Consider the following 19,888-nt stretch of genomic DNA (forward strand, 5'->3'; position numbering starts at 1 on the left):
TCTTTCCCATCCGTCCATAGATAGGCTAAGGGTTCACAGATTCCAGTTTAAGGCTTGAAGCCTTAGAGGATGTGAATTCCTTCTGTTGGAACAGCCTAGGATTCACTGAGCCTAGAAATTGAATTCTCATCCCAAGACGGGATGGTCATTCCAGGTCATGTCTGTGCTACTCCAGGGGAGCCATGGAAGAGCTTATACAAATAGGAACCAGCAGGGAGGAGAGAAATTAAAATGTAGCAATCATGGAGTAAGGGTATTTAATCTCTTTTAAGGCTTATGATAGGCGCCTGCTGGTTTCCCCCCTGATATCCCCTGACACCTACTGACAGGGTATTTGCAGCACCACACAGGGACTCAGGGCCCTGTGACTGGAGGAGGCCTGTGATAGTCTTGAAACCATAAACAGCAATAGGGAACCACTGGAGGCAGAGTCAAGCTGTGTGACGTGCCTGTCGTTGGTGACCATACGGCTTTTTGTTTATAGGATTTGCTGTTCTTTTTATAGCAGGTTTGGTGGGTTTTGTTTTTTGTTTTCCTTATCGATTGAGATTAGCATCCTTTTAGGGCAATGTACAATCCCCCATAAACCCTTTGGATGGTGGATGACGGTGAGCACTGTGTGGGTCTCAGGTTCATTCAACATTTCTTTCATCCAAACCAATAGTGTCTCCATCCTGACAACAGAGTCCAAACACCACCTTTCCTTTTCAAAGCTTCTTCACGAGGAGTGAAAGAGTTCAAGGAGACTTGGCAAGGTTCAAGTTGAGAGAAACAGATGTTTGATCAGATGTGGAAATAAGCAGTATGTTATACTTCTTCCGGGTGAAAGAAGATGTGGGGGTGAGAAGCAGGACGTGTGAAGAGTTTTGTTGTTGTTGTTGTTGTTGTTGTTGTTGTTTGGTTTTGGGGTTTTTTGGCCTTTGATTTTTTTTTTTGATTTTTTTTTTTTAGCATTTTATCTAAAGCATCTTCTGGTAATAATTCTGTACCATTAAAGTCTTACCTTTACCTTTCATAGTATACAGAGCCATAGAGTGAGCCATAGAGTATAGAATTTGGATGCCCTGATGCTATACACACTTATAGGTGTGTGTCCCCAGTTTGAAGGTAGAGATGCTCCTGCCTTGAAGATTTCAGGTCTCCTGGGAGCCTCGAAGTACTTTTGCAATTTTTCCAAACAGCTGTGCCAAGAGAAGTTCAGGTTTTATGGAGAAACATTGATCCCAGAAATTCAGTTCACTTCGATCCTAAAACTAAAATCCAAGAAGCAGCAACTTAATAAAAATGCAGTAAATTAGCACCTCTAGACAGGAGCAGAGTTCATTCAGAGCTGGGGTCTGCCTGGCTGGGCCGGTAGTCTCTCCATTTTAATAGTTTAATAAAAATTAGCATAATTAACGAACATCTGTATGATCCAGAGTGGTGCAATTTGGCACTTGGAAACGAGGGCTTAAACATGATTGCTGCGAGTTTAATGTTGTTTTAATTCTTTTTGGCACTGTGCAGTGAAATAAACGTTTGGTGGTGATAGTTCTCGGCCGGATCTCATTTGCATTTTTCTCCCTTTGATTATGAGCAATTGTGGACTCCCCAGCAATTCATCAAAGTAGAAATTATTTTAAAATACCTCGTGGTGTTCAGACTGAGCTGGAGCAATGCACGGGGGGTGGTAGCGGTAGTGGGAGAGAAGGCGAGACATTTCCATTCATGCTTTAAACGTCTCAGCCCCGCAGCCCTTTCTGGGTATCCAACCAGGGGATGAAATCTGGAAAAGACAGTCAGATCCCAGGACCTGTAGGTGCTTTGATTAAGCTCCCAGGCTTGCACAGCAGGACACATATGGTCTCTGAGACTGTGCTACCCTCCTCACACTTCTGCCGGCTCTTTTGTTTTGAAGGGCAGAGAGTTGCTCTCCACTCATTCCCCTTCTTACCACTGTGCTGAGGCCTCCGCATCTGCGGTGGGCAGGTCAGTACTCCCCTCCAGCAAGAGCAAGCTGACTGGGAGCCTAGCCTTGGCAGGTGCCCTGCTGAGCCTCATCTGCTTCCAGTTTACACCCTCTCGGAGTTGGTGGAGAGAATGTTTCCAAGGCTTGGTCCCTACCCCTGGCATCACAGCCAAAGGGAACTGTGACATGTGAGTCAAGAGTCAGGGGTCTCAACTAATCCCCCCGTGGAGCCATGCACGCCTCACATGACACACGCTTACCTTGAGCAAGTTGCCTTTGGTCAGAAGGTGGCCAGGCAACGTTATGCTCACCCTCTTGCCTGTGAGAAAGCGAAAGAGCTAAAGCTTAGTTTTATGAGCTAAAGCTTAGTTTTTATGAGTTGCTGTGAGAGAGGAAGACGGAGTGTCACACCCAGCAAAGCCCTGCAGAGGAAGACATTCCTGCAGCTTGGTAAATGTGGGGTAGCTCTACAAGAAAAGCTAAGATGCAAAGAGCGGAGATGCAGCTGAGGCAGAAACCGCGCTAACTTCAGCGTTGGCAAATGGACCATAACATCGCTTGCACTGAGCTGAGCTTCGACATGTCCTGTCAGACACAGACTGAGGAGTTCTGAGCGGGCCTCATACGACAGATAGACTATAGAGGGAGGTTGCCTGAGGGAGGGAAGAAATGAGGAATTGAGCAGAGTGGTGGTAGACAGACACACAGTTATTTAAGACCTTGTTGTTGTTGTTGTTGTTGTTGTTTGGGCTTTTTTGGTTTGGGTTTTTTTTTTTTGTTTTGCCTATTTATGTGAACATGTGTAAATGTTCACATGGGTACATGCAGGTGCACACACATATGTGTAGAGGCCTGAGGTAGACACTGAGTGTATTTTGTGTGTGTGTATGTTTTGTTTTGTTTTTGTTTGTTTCTTTATTTTTTTGTGACAGGGTCTTTCTATGTAGTCCTGGCTGTCCTAGAACTCACGACATGGACCAAGCTGGCTTCGAACTCACAGAGTTCCACCTACCTCTGCCTTCTGAGTACTGGGATTAAAGGAGTGCACCACCACCACTGGGTCCCTTTTAGGACCTTTTAAACCTCAGTCTTGGGGCTGGACAGATAAGTATTTAAGTGTTTGAGAGTGCCTGCTATCCTTACAGAAGACCCCAGTTTGGTTCCCAGAACCCGTACATGGCAGCTCTCAACTGCTTGTGACTCCAACTCCAAGAGATTCAACTCTTCTGGCTTCCGTGGCACATGTGCGTGTGTGTGTGTGTGTGTGTGTGTGTGTGTGTGTGTGTGTACATATATATGTATATATTTGATATGACTTATATCATATCACAGTCTTAGTGAGCTCCAGACTAACTTGGGCTAAACAGTGAAAGACCCTGCCTCCGAAGGAAAACAAAGTCCTTAAAGATCCACTCAGTAGTCACCATCTCTCTTCTGTGGCATCTGAGACTTTTCTTGGCATGTAGGAATCCATCTGGGGCCACTGTTTCCAAAGGCAGTTGGCCTCTTTCTGCCACAACCAGTTCAATCACGGGGGAGTACCCAGGAGTTAGTTTAGACTCAGTCTGTTCAATTGAGAGTGCAAATTTGTATCACCCCTTCATTCCATCAGGGCCTCACCTAATAAGCACTTATTTGGACCCACTCTGTGCTTACTGCTGAGAATTCAAGAAACAAAACCAACAAGGGCTAGCCCTTAAAACTTCTTATCTGGCCTGGTGGTGGTGGCGCTAGCAGAGGCAGGTGGATCTCTGTGAGTTCAAGGCCAGCCTGGTCTACAGAGTAAGTTCCAGGACAGCCAGGGCTACACAGAGAAATCTTGTCATGAAAAAATAAAACAAAACAGAACTTATCTGTCCTGATTAGCATTAACTGTGAACTTGACCTAGTTTAGAATCATCTGGTTGGGGGGAGGGGGATAATGAATTGAATAATTTTCTTTACCATGTTGGTCTGTGGTCACAACTATGATAAGATTGTCCTCATGGTCTTTTTTTTTTTTTTTAGTGTACTGGCTTGCATGTATGTCTGTGCACCATATTGAGTGCCTGGTACACGCAGAGGTCAGAAGAAGGCATTGGATCCCCAGGAACTGGAGTTATGGGCAGTTGTAAGCCACCCTGTGGGAATGGAACCTGGGTCCTCTGGAAGAGCAGCCAGTGCTCTTAACCACTGAGCCATCTCTCCAGCCCTGTCTTGATGGTCTTAATGGATGTAGGAAGGTACCACCCATAGGCAGGTGGTCCTGGACTATCTAAGAAATCTAGCTAAGCATTAGTCTGTGAGTCATGGACTCTAACCTGGAAGTATGAGATGAAACAAACCCTTTTATCCTTGTCTAAGTCCCTGTTCTAGTGCTGTGAAGAGACACCATGATCAAGAAAGCATCTCACTGCGGCTCGCTCACCGTTTTAGAGGGCTATAGGCCATGATCATCGAGGCAGGAAGCAGGCAGGCATGGCTCTGGAGTAGTAGCTGAGAGCTTTACATCCTAAACTGCAGGGGAGAGAGAGAGAGAGAGAGAGAGAGAGAGAGAGAGAGAGAGAGAGAGAGAGAGAGAGACTGGCTTGGGCTTTTGAAACCTCAAAGGCTACTTACTCCCAGTGGCACACCTCTCTTCCAATACAGCCACACTTCCTCAGCCTCCTCAGTTTATCAGCTGTGGACTAAGCATGCAAAAGCTGTGAGCCTTTGGGGGCCATTCTCATTCAAACCACGACCTTTCCCTAAGTAGCTTTTGCTCAGAGTGTTTGATCACAGCAACAGAATGAAACCAGGATCTATCTAAGGCAGGTGTGGTGGTGAACATCTGGAGTCCCAGCACTCAGGAGGCAGGAGGATCAGGAGTTCAAGGCCAGCGTCGTCGGCTACACAAAACCCTGTCTAAAATGAAGAAAGAGAGCACTTCCCGTCTACTGGCTAGCATTGAGATGAACTCTCCTCTGAGAAAGCATAGGGTACTGCACTGTAGGCCGCCCAGGGGAGCCCTCTGACACAGAGTGGCAGGGCTGCATTTTAGAGAGAGTAACTCAGGAATTGAAATCTGAAGGCTGCTTAGAAGTGAGTCCCATGACATGGAGAAGCAGGGTTTGTAAAAGCAGGAGAAAGTCTCCAAGCATGAGAGAGCCTGTGGCCTGTGGAAGTAGCCCAGGTGAGCTCTGATTTACTAAAGAGATGGATGACAACACCAGGCACTGAACAGGACAGAGTCACAAGGGGATCATCCACCTTGTTGAGAAGGTGGCAAGAGGCCGGGCGGTGGTGGCGCACGCCTTTAATCCCAGCACTCGGGAGGCAGAGGCAGGCGGATCTCTGTGAGTTCGAGGCCAGCCTGGTCTACAGAGCGAGTTCCAGGATAGGTGCCAAAGCTACACAGAGAAACCCAATCTGGAAAAAACAAACAAACAAACAAATGAAAGCAGAATGATGGAGGCAGAGGCTGGCTCACAGTCGCTGGAAGGGTGAGGAGACAGGAAGAGCCTGTGCAGTAAACGGAGGAAGTCAGTCAGGAAGTCTGAGGTGGAGGTCTGTGGAAACCAGCAGGCAGGGGAAGCAGGCATGCAGTGGAGATTAATAATTATTTTTAACAATGAAAGACATGTAAACATTTTAGAGCTGAAGGGAAAAAGTCGTTTATGTGAGAGGCAGAGGTCAGGCTCCACGAAATAAACAGAGGAAGGGAGGAAAGGAGGGAGGGAAGGAGGGAGAAAGGGTTTAGCCCGGAGAGGGGTGCACCCCCTACTTGAAAGGGAAAGGGAATGTTTGTCAGTGCAGGTAAGTTCCTACCACATCTGACCTGACTCTCTTTCTCCTTGAAAGTGGAGGGGGGTTGCCGGGCAGTGGTGGCGCACGCCTTTAATCCCAGCACTCGGGAGGCAAAGGCCGGCGGATCTCTGTGAGTTCGAGGCCAGCCTGGGCTACCAAGTCAGTCCCAGGAAAGGCGCAAAGCTACACAGAGAAACCCTGTCTCGAAAAAAAGAAAAACAAAAACAAAAAAAAAAAAAAAGAAAGAAAGAAAGTGGAGGGGGTGCTCTGCTGAGGGAGGGAAGCAGCGGAGTTGGAGGAGAACCAGACACCAGAAACAAAGTCACCAGTTAAAGCTAGGGAGCTGGAACTGTACCTGTCCCCAACCTGTTTTTCTTCTTTTTTCCCCTAAAGCTCGGCCACTAGCATCCATCCCGGTTCCCCACACCCAACTGAAATGAAAGACTCTCAGCCCCTTTCTTATTGCTCCTCTGCTGTGGATCACCTGCCTGACATTCTTGCTATACCCCCACTAGCTCCTCTTCTAGGGAGGGACCTAAGGCTCAGAAGGCTCTGCACAGCACTTTCTATTGTCCTATGGTGTCACTTCTGTCCTCACAGCATAGAGAGGAAACACAGCTGCACTCCTGCAGACCCTAAGGTCAATGGCCAACGGAGGATTTGCTCCCAGCCTATCTGACTCCCAAGGCCATTACTCTAGCCTAGAAACTCCCAAGAAGCAAGCAGTGTTTGGACTCATCATTCTGTCCCTTGAGGAAATCCAGCTAGCACTTTGCACAAGGAAGATGCTTTATGGACAGTGTTGATTTAAACTATGACCTGTCACCCTGAACATCTTTAGTATTCTGGCGTTTTAGGTAGTGTTCAACCGTCTCTGAAGAAGCCATCGCATTTGCTTGGTTAAAAGGGAGGGGTCTAGAAAGATGGCTCCGCACCTAACAGCTTATACCACTCTTCCAGAGGACCTGAGTTCGATTCCCAGCACCCATATCAAGTGACTCACAACCACTCCACAACTCCACTCACAACTCCAGCTCTAGGGACATCTGACTTCTCTGCCCTCCAAGGGCACCTGTATACATAAACACACACACACACACACACACACACACACACACACACACAATTAAAAATAATAAAAATCAATTATTTTTTTTAAAAAAAAAAGTAAGATGTGGTGGTTCAAAGATGTGGTGCCCTTAAATCCACACTTGGGAGGCAGAGGCAGGAAGATCACTGAGATTTTGACACCAGCCTGGTCTATGTAGTGAGTTCCAGGTCAGCCAGGGCTACATGGTAAGACCCTGTCTCAAAAAGCAAGAACAGCCGAGCAGTGACAGGCTCCAAAGCTATGCAGAGAAACCCTGTCTCGAAAAACAAACAAACAAAAAAAAAAACAAGAACAAACAAAAAAGTTTTTCTTTTTTTTTTAATTAAAAAAAGCTTTTGGTGTGGTAGTATGTACCTACGATTCTAGCCCTCAGGAGTCTAAGGCAGGAGGATCAAAAGTTAAAGGCCAACCTGAACTGCAGATTGAATCCCTACCTTTGGAAAAATAAAAAGCTGTTAAAGGCTGGAGAGATGGTTCTGTGGTTAAGAGCACCTACTGCTCTTGCAGAGGACCTGGGTCTGGTTCCCAGCACCCATGTCAGGCAGCACACAACTGTCTGTAAGTCCAGCTCCAGAGGATCCAATGCCCTCTGGTGGCCACCACAGGCACACAAACACACAGGCACACACACATGCACACACACATGCACACAAACACACATGCACACAAACACACAGGCACACAAACACACATGCACACAAACACACAGGCACACAAACACACATGCACACAAACACACAGGCACACAAACACACAGGCACACAAGCACACAGGCACACAAACACACAGGCACACAAACACACAGGCACACAAACACAAATGCACACAAACACACGTGCACACACACACACATGCACATACACACAGGCACACAAACACACAGGCACACACATACATGTAATTAAAAACAAATTTTTTAAAGCTGTTAAGTTCAGTGACGGCATCAGATATGCAAATCTGCTCCATCCCTCTGTAGACTGGGTGACAGCAAAATTAGCTCACTCACTTTTCTCCCCTAGATGACTTTGTTAAATATAATAATCCTACGAAGGGTGTTCGCGGCCAGCAAAGAAACCAGCCACGGACTCCTCCCCACCATCACTGTGTGAAGTCTATAGCCATGTTCTCCAACCACCACCATCTTCTTTTCCCTTTGCAGGAGTACAACATGTACGGCTGGTGGGTAGGAGAGCTGAACAGCCTCATTGGCATCGTTCCGAAGGACTACCTCACCACCGCCTTTGAAGCGGAAGAACCATGAAGCCCAGGTATCAGCACCATCATCAGTGAGCTGCCCTTAGCTGAGGGGCATTTGTCAGCCATGACGTCACTTCTCTGTGATGTCATCAATGAAGTAGCTTTTTTCTCCCTTTCCAAAAAACGATGTTAGTGATTCAAATGAAAAGGGGTGGATGTGAACATATTTCATAGTATATATGTATGATATTCTCAAAGATTAAAACATAATAAGTAGGGGGCTGGAGAGATGGCTCAGAGGTTAAGAGCACTGACTGCTCTTCCAGAGGTCCTGAGTTCAATTCCCAGCAACCACATGGTGGCTCACAACCACCTGTAATGAGATCTGGTGCCCTCTTCTGGCCTGCAGTCATACATGCTGTATACATAATAAATAAATAAATCTTTTAAAAAAAAAAAAAAAAACATAATAAGTAAATAACGTTAAGAAGGAAATGAAGAAAAAAAAAAGAAAACCAGTAGGTTAGAGATGGAGCGCAGTTGGTAGGCTGCATATCTAGCATACGTGAAGCCCTACCCTCATCCCCAGCACCACATTAAACTGGACATGCTGGTACTCACCCATAACCCAGGCACTTGGGAGGAAGAGGTAAAAGGATCAGAAGTTCAAGGTCATCCTCAGCTACATAGCAAATTCTAAGTCAGCCTGGGCTACATGAGACCCAGGGTGCGAGGAAGCATGTGAAAGTGTGTTTCCCTAAGTCTGGGGACTATGTCACTTGGCACTGGACTCAACTAAAAGTGGCAGAAAATTTAAAATAACAATGACTTGATTAACAGAAAATAATTTTGCTCCACTGTCTAAATCTAGGAGTCAGAGGCACGCAGGTTCTCAGTAGCTCCCCTTCGTGCCCCACTGTGTATGACCAGGATTTCCCAGGTTGGCCGAGATGGATGCTTCAGCTCCAGCTCCTGTGTCTCCATCCTAGTCAGCGGGAAAGATAAAAGACAGCAGCAGGGTGCACCCTCTGACTCCCAGGACACTTCTGGAGCTTTGTACCCAGCACTTCTGCCCACAGACTGCCAGCATAGTCTGTCCATAAAAATGGAGCAGAGGAGGCTGGAGAGCCTGCTCAGTGGTTCAGAGCATGTACTGCTCTTTCAGAGGACCTGAATTTGAATCCCAGCACTCATCTTTAGTGTCTTAGCACATTGGTTGGTACACAACTGTTTCTAAAAAGGCCATACCATTCTATTTGGTTTAAAAGGGAGGGGGTAAGACCATAGAGATAGCCCAGCATTTAAGAGTACTGATTATTCTTCCAGAGGACCAGGGTTCCATTCCCAGTACCCACGAGGCAGCTCACAACTCCAGTTCCAGGGGATTTAATGCCCTGTTCTGGCTTCTGTGGGTATTGCACGCACATGGTGCACAGCTACACATACAGGCGAAACACCCATAAACATAAAATTAATTCTTAAAGTTGGAAAGGCCTGGCCGGGCGGTAGTGGCGCATGCCTTTAATCCCAGCACTCGGGAGGCAGAGGCAGGTGGATCTCTGTGAGTTCGAGGCCAGCCTGGTCTACAGTACAGAGTGAATTCCAGAACAGCCAGGGCTGTACAGAGAAACCCCATCTCAAAAAAATTTAAAGAAGTTGGAAAGCAATTGAGGGAAAACAGCAAACATTGACCTCTGGCCTCCACGTGCATACACACATGTACATGAGTACCAGCACATACATGTGCACACACCTACACTCACATGTACATACACACTATGCACCACACCCACAAATTTTTCCATCTTTTATGAGAATTCCTAGGAATATAATCAAATTAACTTTTAACAGTTACTTGGGAGGCTGAGGCAGGAGGGTCTTGAGTTCAAGACCAGCCTGGGATACATATCAAGACCCATTATATATATATTTTAAGCAATAAAGAATATGGTTGAAGCTTTAGGAGCAAGAACATCATGCTGGGGTGGGTTTTGATTTTTTTGTTTGTTTGTTTGGTTTTTGGTTTTTGGTTTTTGGTTTTTGGAGACAGGGTTTCTCTGTGTAGCTTTGCGCCTTTCCTGGGACTCACTTGGTAGCCCAGGCTGGCCTCGAACTCACAGAGATCCGCCTGGCTCTGCCTCCCGAGTGCTGGGATTAAAGGCGTGTGCCACCACCGTCCGGCCGGTTTTGATTTTTTGATGGTGTGTGTGTTTGTGTTACTGGGAATTGAATCCAGGACTTCCTGTACAGTAGTCAAGTGCTCTGTCATTGAATGAGCCCCCATGTGATGTTCTAAAGTGTCAGGAATGCTTGGCTTGGGTAGGGTAGCAATGGGAGCCACTTTGACGGTCAGTGGGTCTAGAATTTAGAAGGGTAAAGGAGGGCCCTCAAGACTAGCCTGATGTCGCTAGCTCCATCTTCTGGCCAAAAATGGGATCAGCCTTTATTGCAGGGTGTGAAAGACACAATCGGTGTGATCCTGAGACAACTGTCTGCAGTCTTCCCAACGGTGGGAGGCCGGCTCCCACTTTTCCCTAGGGTACTCTTGAGGAGAGAGAGAGATAAGAAATATTCAGATAGAAAAATACTGTGGAGAAGACAGATAGAAACACAGGATATAGCTACTGGGAAGTCCACCTACACGAGTCAAATATATATAAAAAAAAAAAAAGAAAAAAGAAACACAGGATAGCTTCTGTCTCTTCAAAAGGGCTTTTTATAGGAGTGCCAAGGGGCAGGGCAAAAGACCTCCCTGCACATCCAAGTGCAGACCCTTCCAATCACCTGGTAACCACACACATGGTCAAGCCATCCTCTAATGCAGCCCTGCTGGGTAAAGCAAATTCAGATCTCACTAGGAAACCTCTGTGGGCCCCCACACCCAACCAGGCCCCTCTCCAGCATGCAGCAGCTGAGTGAATTCTCTCAGGAACACACATAAGCTAGACCTTGCTCTCCAGGGCTCTTGTGTAATCCCAAAGCCCCTGCCTGGGCCTACTGCTCCAGGTTTGACTTTACAGCTTCCCTAAGGAGGACTCTGGTTACCGGCCATGGGTGCAGAAGGGTTGGGATTTTTCTGCCAAATCTGAACTAATTCACTCTATTTTACTTTGTCATTTATTTAAAGTGTGGCTCTTCATTCCCTTTAGCCCACTAGGACTCATAGGAATTTATCCCACCGCTGTCCTGGCACACATGACACCTGGTACGAACACAAGCATAGGTCTGTGTATAGGAAAGGGCTGGAGACGAACTAAATGTCCAAGTGTACAAGGCCAGAAGCTGTAGGGCATTCGTGGGTTTGAATACTCCACATCAGTAAACACAAAGGGATGCTGTTACAAAATAAGTTTCTAGATATATTGGTAAGCACAAAAAGCAGCACTGAAGGGCAGGCCGACCATGCATGCCTCCTTGTAGAAAAGGGAGTGGAGGGCTAGAGAGATGACTCAGAGGTTAAGAGCACCGACTACTCTTCCAGAGGTCCTGAGTTCAATTCCCAGCACCCACATGGTGGCTCACAACCATCTGTAATGAGATCTGGCTCCCTCTTCTGTATACATAATAAATAAATAAATCTTTTAAAAAAAAAAAGAAGAAGAAGAAGAAAAAAAAAAGAAAAAGGAGTGGAAAGCTGCTGTTTGTGGTGCATGCCTGGAATCCCAGAACTCAGGGGGATTTCCAAGGGTTCTAAACCAGCCTGGGATATGGATTGAGTACAGGGCAGCTGGGTTACAGAGTGGGACCCTATCTCAAAAGACCATGCAGAATAGACTTATATCACTATTTGTTTATGTGTGTGTGCAATAATTCTGGAAGGAGAAGGAACAGTGATATCAGTTATCTCCAACAACAGAAAAACTACATGATTAAGAGACAAGGTAATAGGAAAAATTTTACTCCCATTCGTAATTCTATCTTTTAAATTTTTGTTTTTGTTATTTTTTAATTATGGGGGTTGTAGACATGAGTGTAGGTACCCAGGGAGGCCAGGAGGGGGCACCAGATCCCATGAAACTGGAGTGGTGGGTGACTGTAAGCCACCATGTGAGTGCTAGGAACCGAACCCGGGTCTTCTGCAAGACCAGAACATGCTCTTGACCACTAAGCCATCTCTCCAGACTTCTCTCCACCACCATTTTTTGAGACATCATCTTATAGATCCTAAGCTGGCCTCAGATTTGCTCTATAACTGAGGATGACATTGACTTCTGCTCCTCCTGCCTCTACCTCTTGAGTACTGGGCTGACAGCCATGCACTTCCATACCCTGTTCATATTGTGCTGGTGGCTGAATCCAGGACTTCCTGTGTACTAGGCAAGCATGCTACCAGCAGAGCTGCACCCTACCCATACTTCTATACCCTGATCATAAAAGAAAATGTATGTTTTCCATCCTTTAGGGAACATAGTCTTCTCTCTATCCTGCCTTCATGAAGAAACATACCATCCAACAAGAATTCCCATCTTCTCTGGCCATGGATTCTTCTCTTTGCTGAACAGACTCCAAACTCTGCTACTTCATGTGACTTTAAACCACTAATAAAACACGTAGGAAGAAGACAGCTCCTCAGATCCGTGCCTGAAGCAGCTGGTTCCTAGCTTATTGCCCTTTGGAAGCCATGTCCACACACCCACATCTACCTTTTCTACACGCTTGCTACAAAGAAGGCAACGAGTACAGAAATCCTGGGAGGAGGGAGTTACTGGTGGCTTGCAAAGCACAAATAAAGTTTAGATGTGTTTCTTTCCATGGGTGAGGGGGCTGAATTCCTTTCTGGCACAGTATCAAGGGGTGGCAAGATGGCCCTGTGGGTAAGGGCACCTGCTGCCTGAGTTCAGTCCCCAGGACTCACATGACAGAAGGAGAGAACCCACTCCCACAGGTTGTCTTCTGACCGCCACATGTGTACCATGGCACATGTATACCCACACATGTGAATAGATAAGAAGTAAATGTTAAGAAATTGTTTTAACTTTAATCCCAACACTCGGGAGGCAGAGGCAGGTGGATCTTAGTGAGTTCAATGCCAACCTGGTCCAGGACAGCCAGAACTATTACATGGAGAAACCCTGTCGTGAAACACACACACACACACACACACACACACACACACAGACACGAGCTGCAAAGAGCCGGGTGGTGGTGGCACACACCTTTAATCCCAGCACTTGGGAAGCAGAGGCAGGCGGATCTCTATGAGTTCGAGCCTGGGCTACAGAGTGAGTTCCAGGAAAGACACAAAGCTACACAGAGAAGCCTTGTTTCGAAAAACCAAAAAAAAAAAAAAAAAAGGCTGAGGAGGACCTGAGTTCAATTCCCAGCACCCACATGGCAGCTCACAACTATCTATAACTCCAGTTCTAGGGGATCTGACACCCTCACACAGACATATATGCAGGCAAAACACCAATGCACATAAAATCAATAAATCTTTTTAGAAAAAGAAAAAGAAAAAAGAAAAAAGAAAAAAATAATGAAATTGTTTTGTTTTTCATTTTTATTTATTTATTTTTCTATTATCAGCTTGATATAGTACAAATTATTATCCTAATAGTGAAATGTTTCACTGAGGCTTGCCCAGTGGATCGTTTTGTTTTTATTCATTTATTTTTATTTTATGTGTATTGGTGTTTTGCCATGGATGTCAGGTCCCCTGGAACTGGAATTACAGATGGTTGTGAGCTGCCGTGTGGGTGCTAGGAATCAAACCTAGGTCCTCTGGAAGAGCAGTCAGTGCTCTTAACCACTGAGCCATCTCTCCAGCCCAAAAAAATTTTTTTTGTTTTTGTTTTTGTTTTTTCGAGACAGGGTTTCTCTGTGTAGCTTTGCGCCTTTCCTGGAACTCGCTTTGGAGACCAGGCTGGCCTCGAACTCACAGAGATCCACCTGCCTCTGCCTCCCAAGTGCTGGGATTAAAGGCATGCGCCACCACCGCCCGGCCCAAAAATTGTTTTAATTCTATCAAAATGTCACCGCTGGGCATTCTTACCATCTGCAAAGTGGGTAGGGACAGTCACAGAGAAAAGCCTAGCCAGGGAAGGAGGTTTGTGGTTGTCTTTCAGGACAATCATCTCTGGAATCCAGACTGCTAGTGTCTGGCCAGTTCCTCAGACTTCCTTTGATTGGTTACTTGGTTGCTTTTTCTGATGTGATGAATCTCTGAGACAGAGACGGAAGCAAGGCCTGGGAATCAGCACGTTGGAGAGCGCCTCTGTGGGCACTGTGGCCTGCTGTGCATGGAGTTCCAGACGGGCCTGAGGAAGCCATTTCTTAGGGGCTCTCTAATCCGGGGCTCTGCTCCCTTGCCAGTTGCCCACACACAGTTCTGCACATTGGAGAGGTTGGGAGCAGAAACCCCGAGACCAGACAACCTGGGAGTACATCTTTCCCTTTTGTGATCTGTTGGCATCTGGTGTCTCTGTTTCTTCTGTGAAGAACGGGGTGTGCTCTTCCTCAGCAGGTCACTGGGTAATTAGAAAGATAAAAGGGTTTGTCGAGTTCTGTGTACTTGGAGAAGTACCTGGCCCATGGTAACTGCTCAGTAAGGACTAGCCCTTATTGCCAAACTATGTGAGAAATTTTGCAAGACAGGCACCTGAGCAGCTATAGAAATTTCATACTCCAAACTGCCTCTTCAGAGCAGCCCTGGATTGGCAGAAGACAGCCTTACCTCTGTCAGGGCCATACTATAAGCAAATTCTCATCTCACATCGCCACGGGTGAGAAAGAAACCAGACAGCACACAAGGATGTCGGGAGATTCCAAGTTTTTCAAAGTGGAAAAAAAAAATCTCATGGTAATTACTCATTTCCAGACCCAGAAATAAAGAATGGAAACAATTCTTTGTATGACGGATAGAGAGGTGAGAAAACTAGGTCTGGGGTGGGGGGTGTCGATAGAGAAGTAGCCTTAACATCCCCCTATTACCCAGGGTGCTGGGGGGGGAGGGAACCACTAGGTGGCAGCATATGAGCAGGCGAACCGGAGAGAACCAATTGCCTCCTGCTTTAGGAACTCCTTTGCACCAATCCCAACCCATAGGTAAGAACAATGGGCATTGTTCAGTGTTTAACACAAAACCCTTCTGTGCCTACCCATCCTTCCTGGGAAGGCCCTGCCCTCAAGTCCTCAAGAACATGACTGTGTGACTACCCTGAGTCAGACACCAGGAAGGGGGGTCCCAGAGGAGAAAGAGCAAGCATCTGGGGCAGGGTGGGAAGGGGGTTGAAAAATGCTCTTAACAGCACAGCCATTGCTTCCAGCATTTAAAACAATCCCTTGGTAAGGTGATCCCTTCTGCACCTGTAGACCTAAAGAAACCGTCCTTTGCCAAACTGCAAATGTCTCCCGAACTTCTGTGCACCACAGGGTAAGCACCATACTCAGACCTCTGACCTTTTTAGCAGTAAAATTTAGCAGAGAGAGAGAGAGAGACAGAGAGAGAGAGACAGAGAGACAGAGAGAGACAGAGAGAGAGACAGAGAGAGAGACAGAGAGAGAGACAGAGAGAGAGAGAGAGAGAGAGAGAGAGAGACAGAGAGAGAGAGAGAGAGAGAGAGAGAGAGAGAGAGAGAGAGAGAGAGAGAGAGAGATTATCCCTAAAAGATATACACAAAGAGGCAACCTGGAAATCTGTCCTCAGCAAGGAATAGTGCACACACCGAGAATCCCAGCACTCTGGAGGCAGAGGCAGGAGGATCATCCTGGTCTTCAAGGCGAGTTTTGGGCCAATCAGGGCTACACAGCCAGACCCTATCTAGAGGGGAGAAAATTTTACTTAGGAATTGTTCTGACCCTGTTATATTGAGAAAAGGCCAAGTGGGCATGGGGATTTGGTGATTCTATCCACACTCAGGCTGAAGGGCATTCCCTGTTGGGACCAAGTTCTAAATGAGACTCTGATTGTTTTGGGGGGATTGTTTTGTTTTCTGGGGAGTCATTGCTTTGTTTCTGTGGGTTTTTTCCAGAGAAAACTTAGATTTCTTAAGGAAAAGTGGGGACACTCTCAAAAGTAAGAAGGAGACCCTTGGGAGGAACATGTTCCTCCAGCTGGTTAAAAACTAAACCTCACACAACAGACTACTCCCCGGTCTCAGCCAACAACCTCAGATGGCAGCTGCCTAGTCAGATTTCTGTTTCTGTTTGGTTTGCACTAACCCACCCCCACCTCGCTGCCTGCCACTAACTGGATGACTGGGACCTTAGGCCACTGAACTAGTGGCCTTACACAGAGGACGGCTTCTTTTTTTTTGTTTTTTTTTCATTTTTCACTTTTTCAAATTAATCAATTTATCCACCTTTCTATTATTAGCTTGATACAGTATGTATTCCCATCTTAATTGTGAAATGTTTCATTGAGGCTTGCTCAGTAATTGAGTAAAACCAAAACTTATTATAAGCCACAGTGAGGACGGCTTCTTAATGGCACCAGTTGTTCTGGTGAGTGAAACGTAGAGGAACAGAAGTGAAAGATGTTTTCCTTCCTTGACTTTAACAAAAATCAGCGGGGCAGTGGTGGCTCACGCCTTTAATCCCAGCACTCGGGAGGCAGAGGCAGGCAGATCGCTGTGAGTTCATGGCCAGCCAGGCCTACAAGGAGAGTTCCAGGACAGCCAGGGCTGTTACAGAGAAGCCCTGTCTTAAAAAGCAAAAAAAAAAAACCCTCCTCAGATGCCAGGGGCATTAACCAACGCTTTCATCTTTAGCCACAAAACAACAACAACAAAATAACCAAAAACAGCCCCATCCCAGTGGTGTGTAGTCCTCCTCCCCTGCCCCGAGCTGCTCCCCTGACTCAAGCTGCTCCCCTGCCCCAAGCTGCTCCCCTGCCCCAAGCTGCCAGGAGCAGTTCTGGAAGGATGAATTTTTTTTTTTAAAGATTTATTTATTTATTACGTACACAGAAGAGGGCACCAGATCTCATTACAGATGGTTGTGAACCACCATGTGGTTGCTGGGAATTGAACTCAGGACCTCTGGAAGAGCAGTTGGTGCTCTTAACCTCTGAGCCATCTCTCCAGCCCCGGAAGGCTGAATCTTGAGTGGCACAGATTTGTTAACTCCAAGAGCAGCAGCAAAATCTAGGGGCTGACTTCAGGAAAAGCGGCCTCTACTCAGAGGCTCGCCATGCTGAGCCCAGCGCACAGCCCAGTGACTTACTCATTTGCTAGTGTATAGATTATCACGCCTCACTCCCTCCACCCAGCCATTGAGGTTCCCAGTGGAATTTGCAAAGATTGGGTAGGGAGTCTGAAACTCACAACTAAAAGAGAGACTTCTCTTTTTCAAGGGATTTGAATTATTGCCCCACTTCTCTATCCAAAACTGGTGGGGAAACATGCTGTTAGGAATTGATAGCCATTCTCTGAGATTAAAACAATGACTCTTTTTAATCTTAAAAATGCATTTATTGGGGGAAAGGGCATGGGGTCACAGAGCACATGTAGAGGTCAGAGAACACTTTACTGGCCCACCATGTGGACCGTGAGACTTGAACTCAGCTGGATAGGTGAAGGTACTCCAAGTATCTCACTGACCCTGAGTATATCCCTCTTGGTACAACTTTTTAAAAAATAAATATAATGGAGGGGAAACAGGTACAATAGAGTGGCCTTATATTTTCATAATCGAGACACTGTTTCCTGGTATTTTTGAGATGTTCTCACTGAGAAGCCCCGGCTGACCTCTAACTTGAGATCCTCCTGCCTCTGCCTCTGCCTCTGCCTCCCAAGTGCTGTGATTACAGGCGTGTACCACTTTGCCTCATCCCTCTTTTTTGAGACAGGATCTAAGTTGCTCAAGCTGGCCTTGGATTTATGGTCCTTCTGTCTCTGCTTCCAGAACAGCTGGGGTTACACAGGTATACCACCATGCCCAGGTCCAAACTGAGGCACATTTGAAAGTGAAGGAGGGTGTTGATGTTCGCTGGGATGTGTGTGCACACTAAAAATAAGAGAACTGAGCTGGGAGCCAGGCGGCAGAGAGATGACCCAGCTCTCCTGGCATGAGGCCTGGCAATGTCCCTTCTAATGAAGTCCTTTCTCCTGCAGGCCTGGCTTCTCAGTAAACTTGCCAACCAGGCTTCCTTTCCCCGATGCCCAGGCTGTTCAGAGAGCCTGGTGTCTCTGGCATGAAACTGTTGTGAAGCTGGCTCATTGTCAGCAGCTGTGTGTTCCAGTCCCTCCTGGGGTCCCATCACAATCCTCCACATTTCCACCTGGCCGAGTGCCACTGAAAGAAAACATTCTATGGCCCTGGGCAACAGTCTGACACTTCCTTGCCTCCTGTGACCGGAGCTCGTTCCAAGAGGTTTCTAGTGCTGGTCCTCCAAGAGGGCATCTGCTTCCACTGCAGATACTCTCCACCTGATGGTGAGCAGCTGGCCATCGTGGGACGGAAAACAGGCCACAGACATTTCCCTCTCACCCACTGGCCACTTGGCCTCACTGTACTGTGAATTCCAAGGTAGTATACACACACCACTGCTCCCAGGACTGGCTCCCTTCAGGAAGGCATCTGGCATTTGGACACTTGATGTCCTTTCTCCATCATCTCTAAGTTTACAGTGGCAGAGTAGTGTATCTCAACCTCAGCAAGCTGGGCCAGAAAGTTTTGTTTTGTTGAGCCTGGTCTCAAGAAATCTAGGCTGATGTCCAACTCCCTAGCTGCTGAAGATGCCCTTAGCTTTTTAACCCTTGACTTACCTCCCAGGCATATATGCAGAGCTGGGGACTGAACCCCAGAGCTTCCTACATGCTGGGCAAACACTGTACCACCACCAGGCTACATCCCCTTGTTTTTGTTAGAAACGGGATTTCAGTCTGTAGTCCACACTGCTCTGGGATTCACTATGTAGCCAGAGACGGCCTCATTCACACAGCAATCATCCTGCTTCAGTCTCCTAAGTGTTGGGATTCTGAGTGAGCCTCCACATCTGGTCAGAGGTCAGAAAATCTATTTTGTTGACGGCTCCATAGGACATTAAACAGCATCCTTGGTCATCACTATCATTTCACTCTCCATGTACCCACACACACTCATGACAACAACAATGCTCCCAGACATTGCCAAATGTCTCCTGAGGCAAAATCCTACCCCTACCCTCACTTGAGAACAGTCTCAAGCATTTGGCGCATGCTTGGAGCCAAGCCCTGCCTTCCAAGTTTGTGCATTAGCAAGCACTAGATGAGGATCACAGAGGTGGTTTCTGGCAGGGCTGGGGAGTCAGCGCACAGGCCCACGGGTCCTTCAGGACTGAAGCGCCAGGCAGGCAGCTCCTGACCCATGGTGAACTAACTCACCAGCCCTGCACTGCTGCAGGTCTGTACTGGAAAATGACCAGGGTCTGACTGACCAGGGCCAGCCTCGAGGCTCCAGAGCTGCAGGCCTGCCAGTCTGGAACTCTGGGCTCCTTCCCCTTGTCTCCCTCTGCCAGGGCAGGAATTGGGAAGGGCAGCATAGGAACGCTTTACTGGGACCGTGAACAGCAATACCACTTCAGAGCAAGAGGTAGAAATGCAGCGCATTTTTATGCAGCACAAAGGAGCATGCAGGCCAGGATCCCTTCGAATTCCCTGAAGTGGGTCAGACTGGTGCTGCACATTGCACTTGGGGGTACTGACTGCGGGCCCCCTGACACCAGAGGGAGATTTCAGGACAGACTGTTGTCTGGGGTTGTGATTTTCCTGGTCGTCACTGTTAGCTTAGAGGAAAGTTTTCTTGTACAAAATGACTCCCCGGAGCTCTGTCAAGAACCAAAACACAAAACAAAAACTAACCAAAATCCACCACCCCCTCAGGAGGCACAGAGACAGGATGGGGCTCTGGTGCCTTTGTGTTTGTCTGTGCGGGCCACACAGGAGGGC

General features: G+C 47.1%; 1 protein-coding gene across 1 annotated transcript in view; it reads left to right on the forward strand.

The window, feature by feature from the left end:
* The window catches only part of Skap1 (src kinase associated phosphoprotein 1), a 295,682-nt gene extending 283,076 nt beyond the window's left edge, over nt 1-12,606 (forward strand). The window contains exons 12-13 of the mRNA XM_059271622.1: nt 7,984-8,092; nt 12,424-12,606. Coding sequence (XP_059127605.1) covers nt 7,984-8,085 — 102 coding nt within the window. The 3' untranslated portion in view covers nt 8,086-8,092; nt 12,424-12,606. The remainder of the gene's footprint in view (nt 1-7,983; nt 8,093-12,423) is intronic.
* The last annotated feature ends 7,282 nt before the right edge of the window (nt 12,607-19,888 follow it).

Source organism: Peromyscus eremicus, chromosome 8a, assembly GCF_949786415.1.
Source record: "Peromyscus eremicus chromosome 8a, PerEre_H2_v1, whole genome shotgun sequence".
NCBI classification, from domain to species: domain Eukaryota; kingdom Metazoa; phylum Chordata; class Mammalia; order Rodentia; family Cricetidae; genus Peromyscus; species Peromyscus eremicus.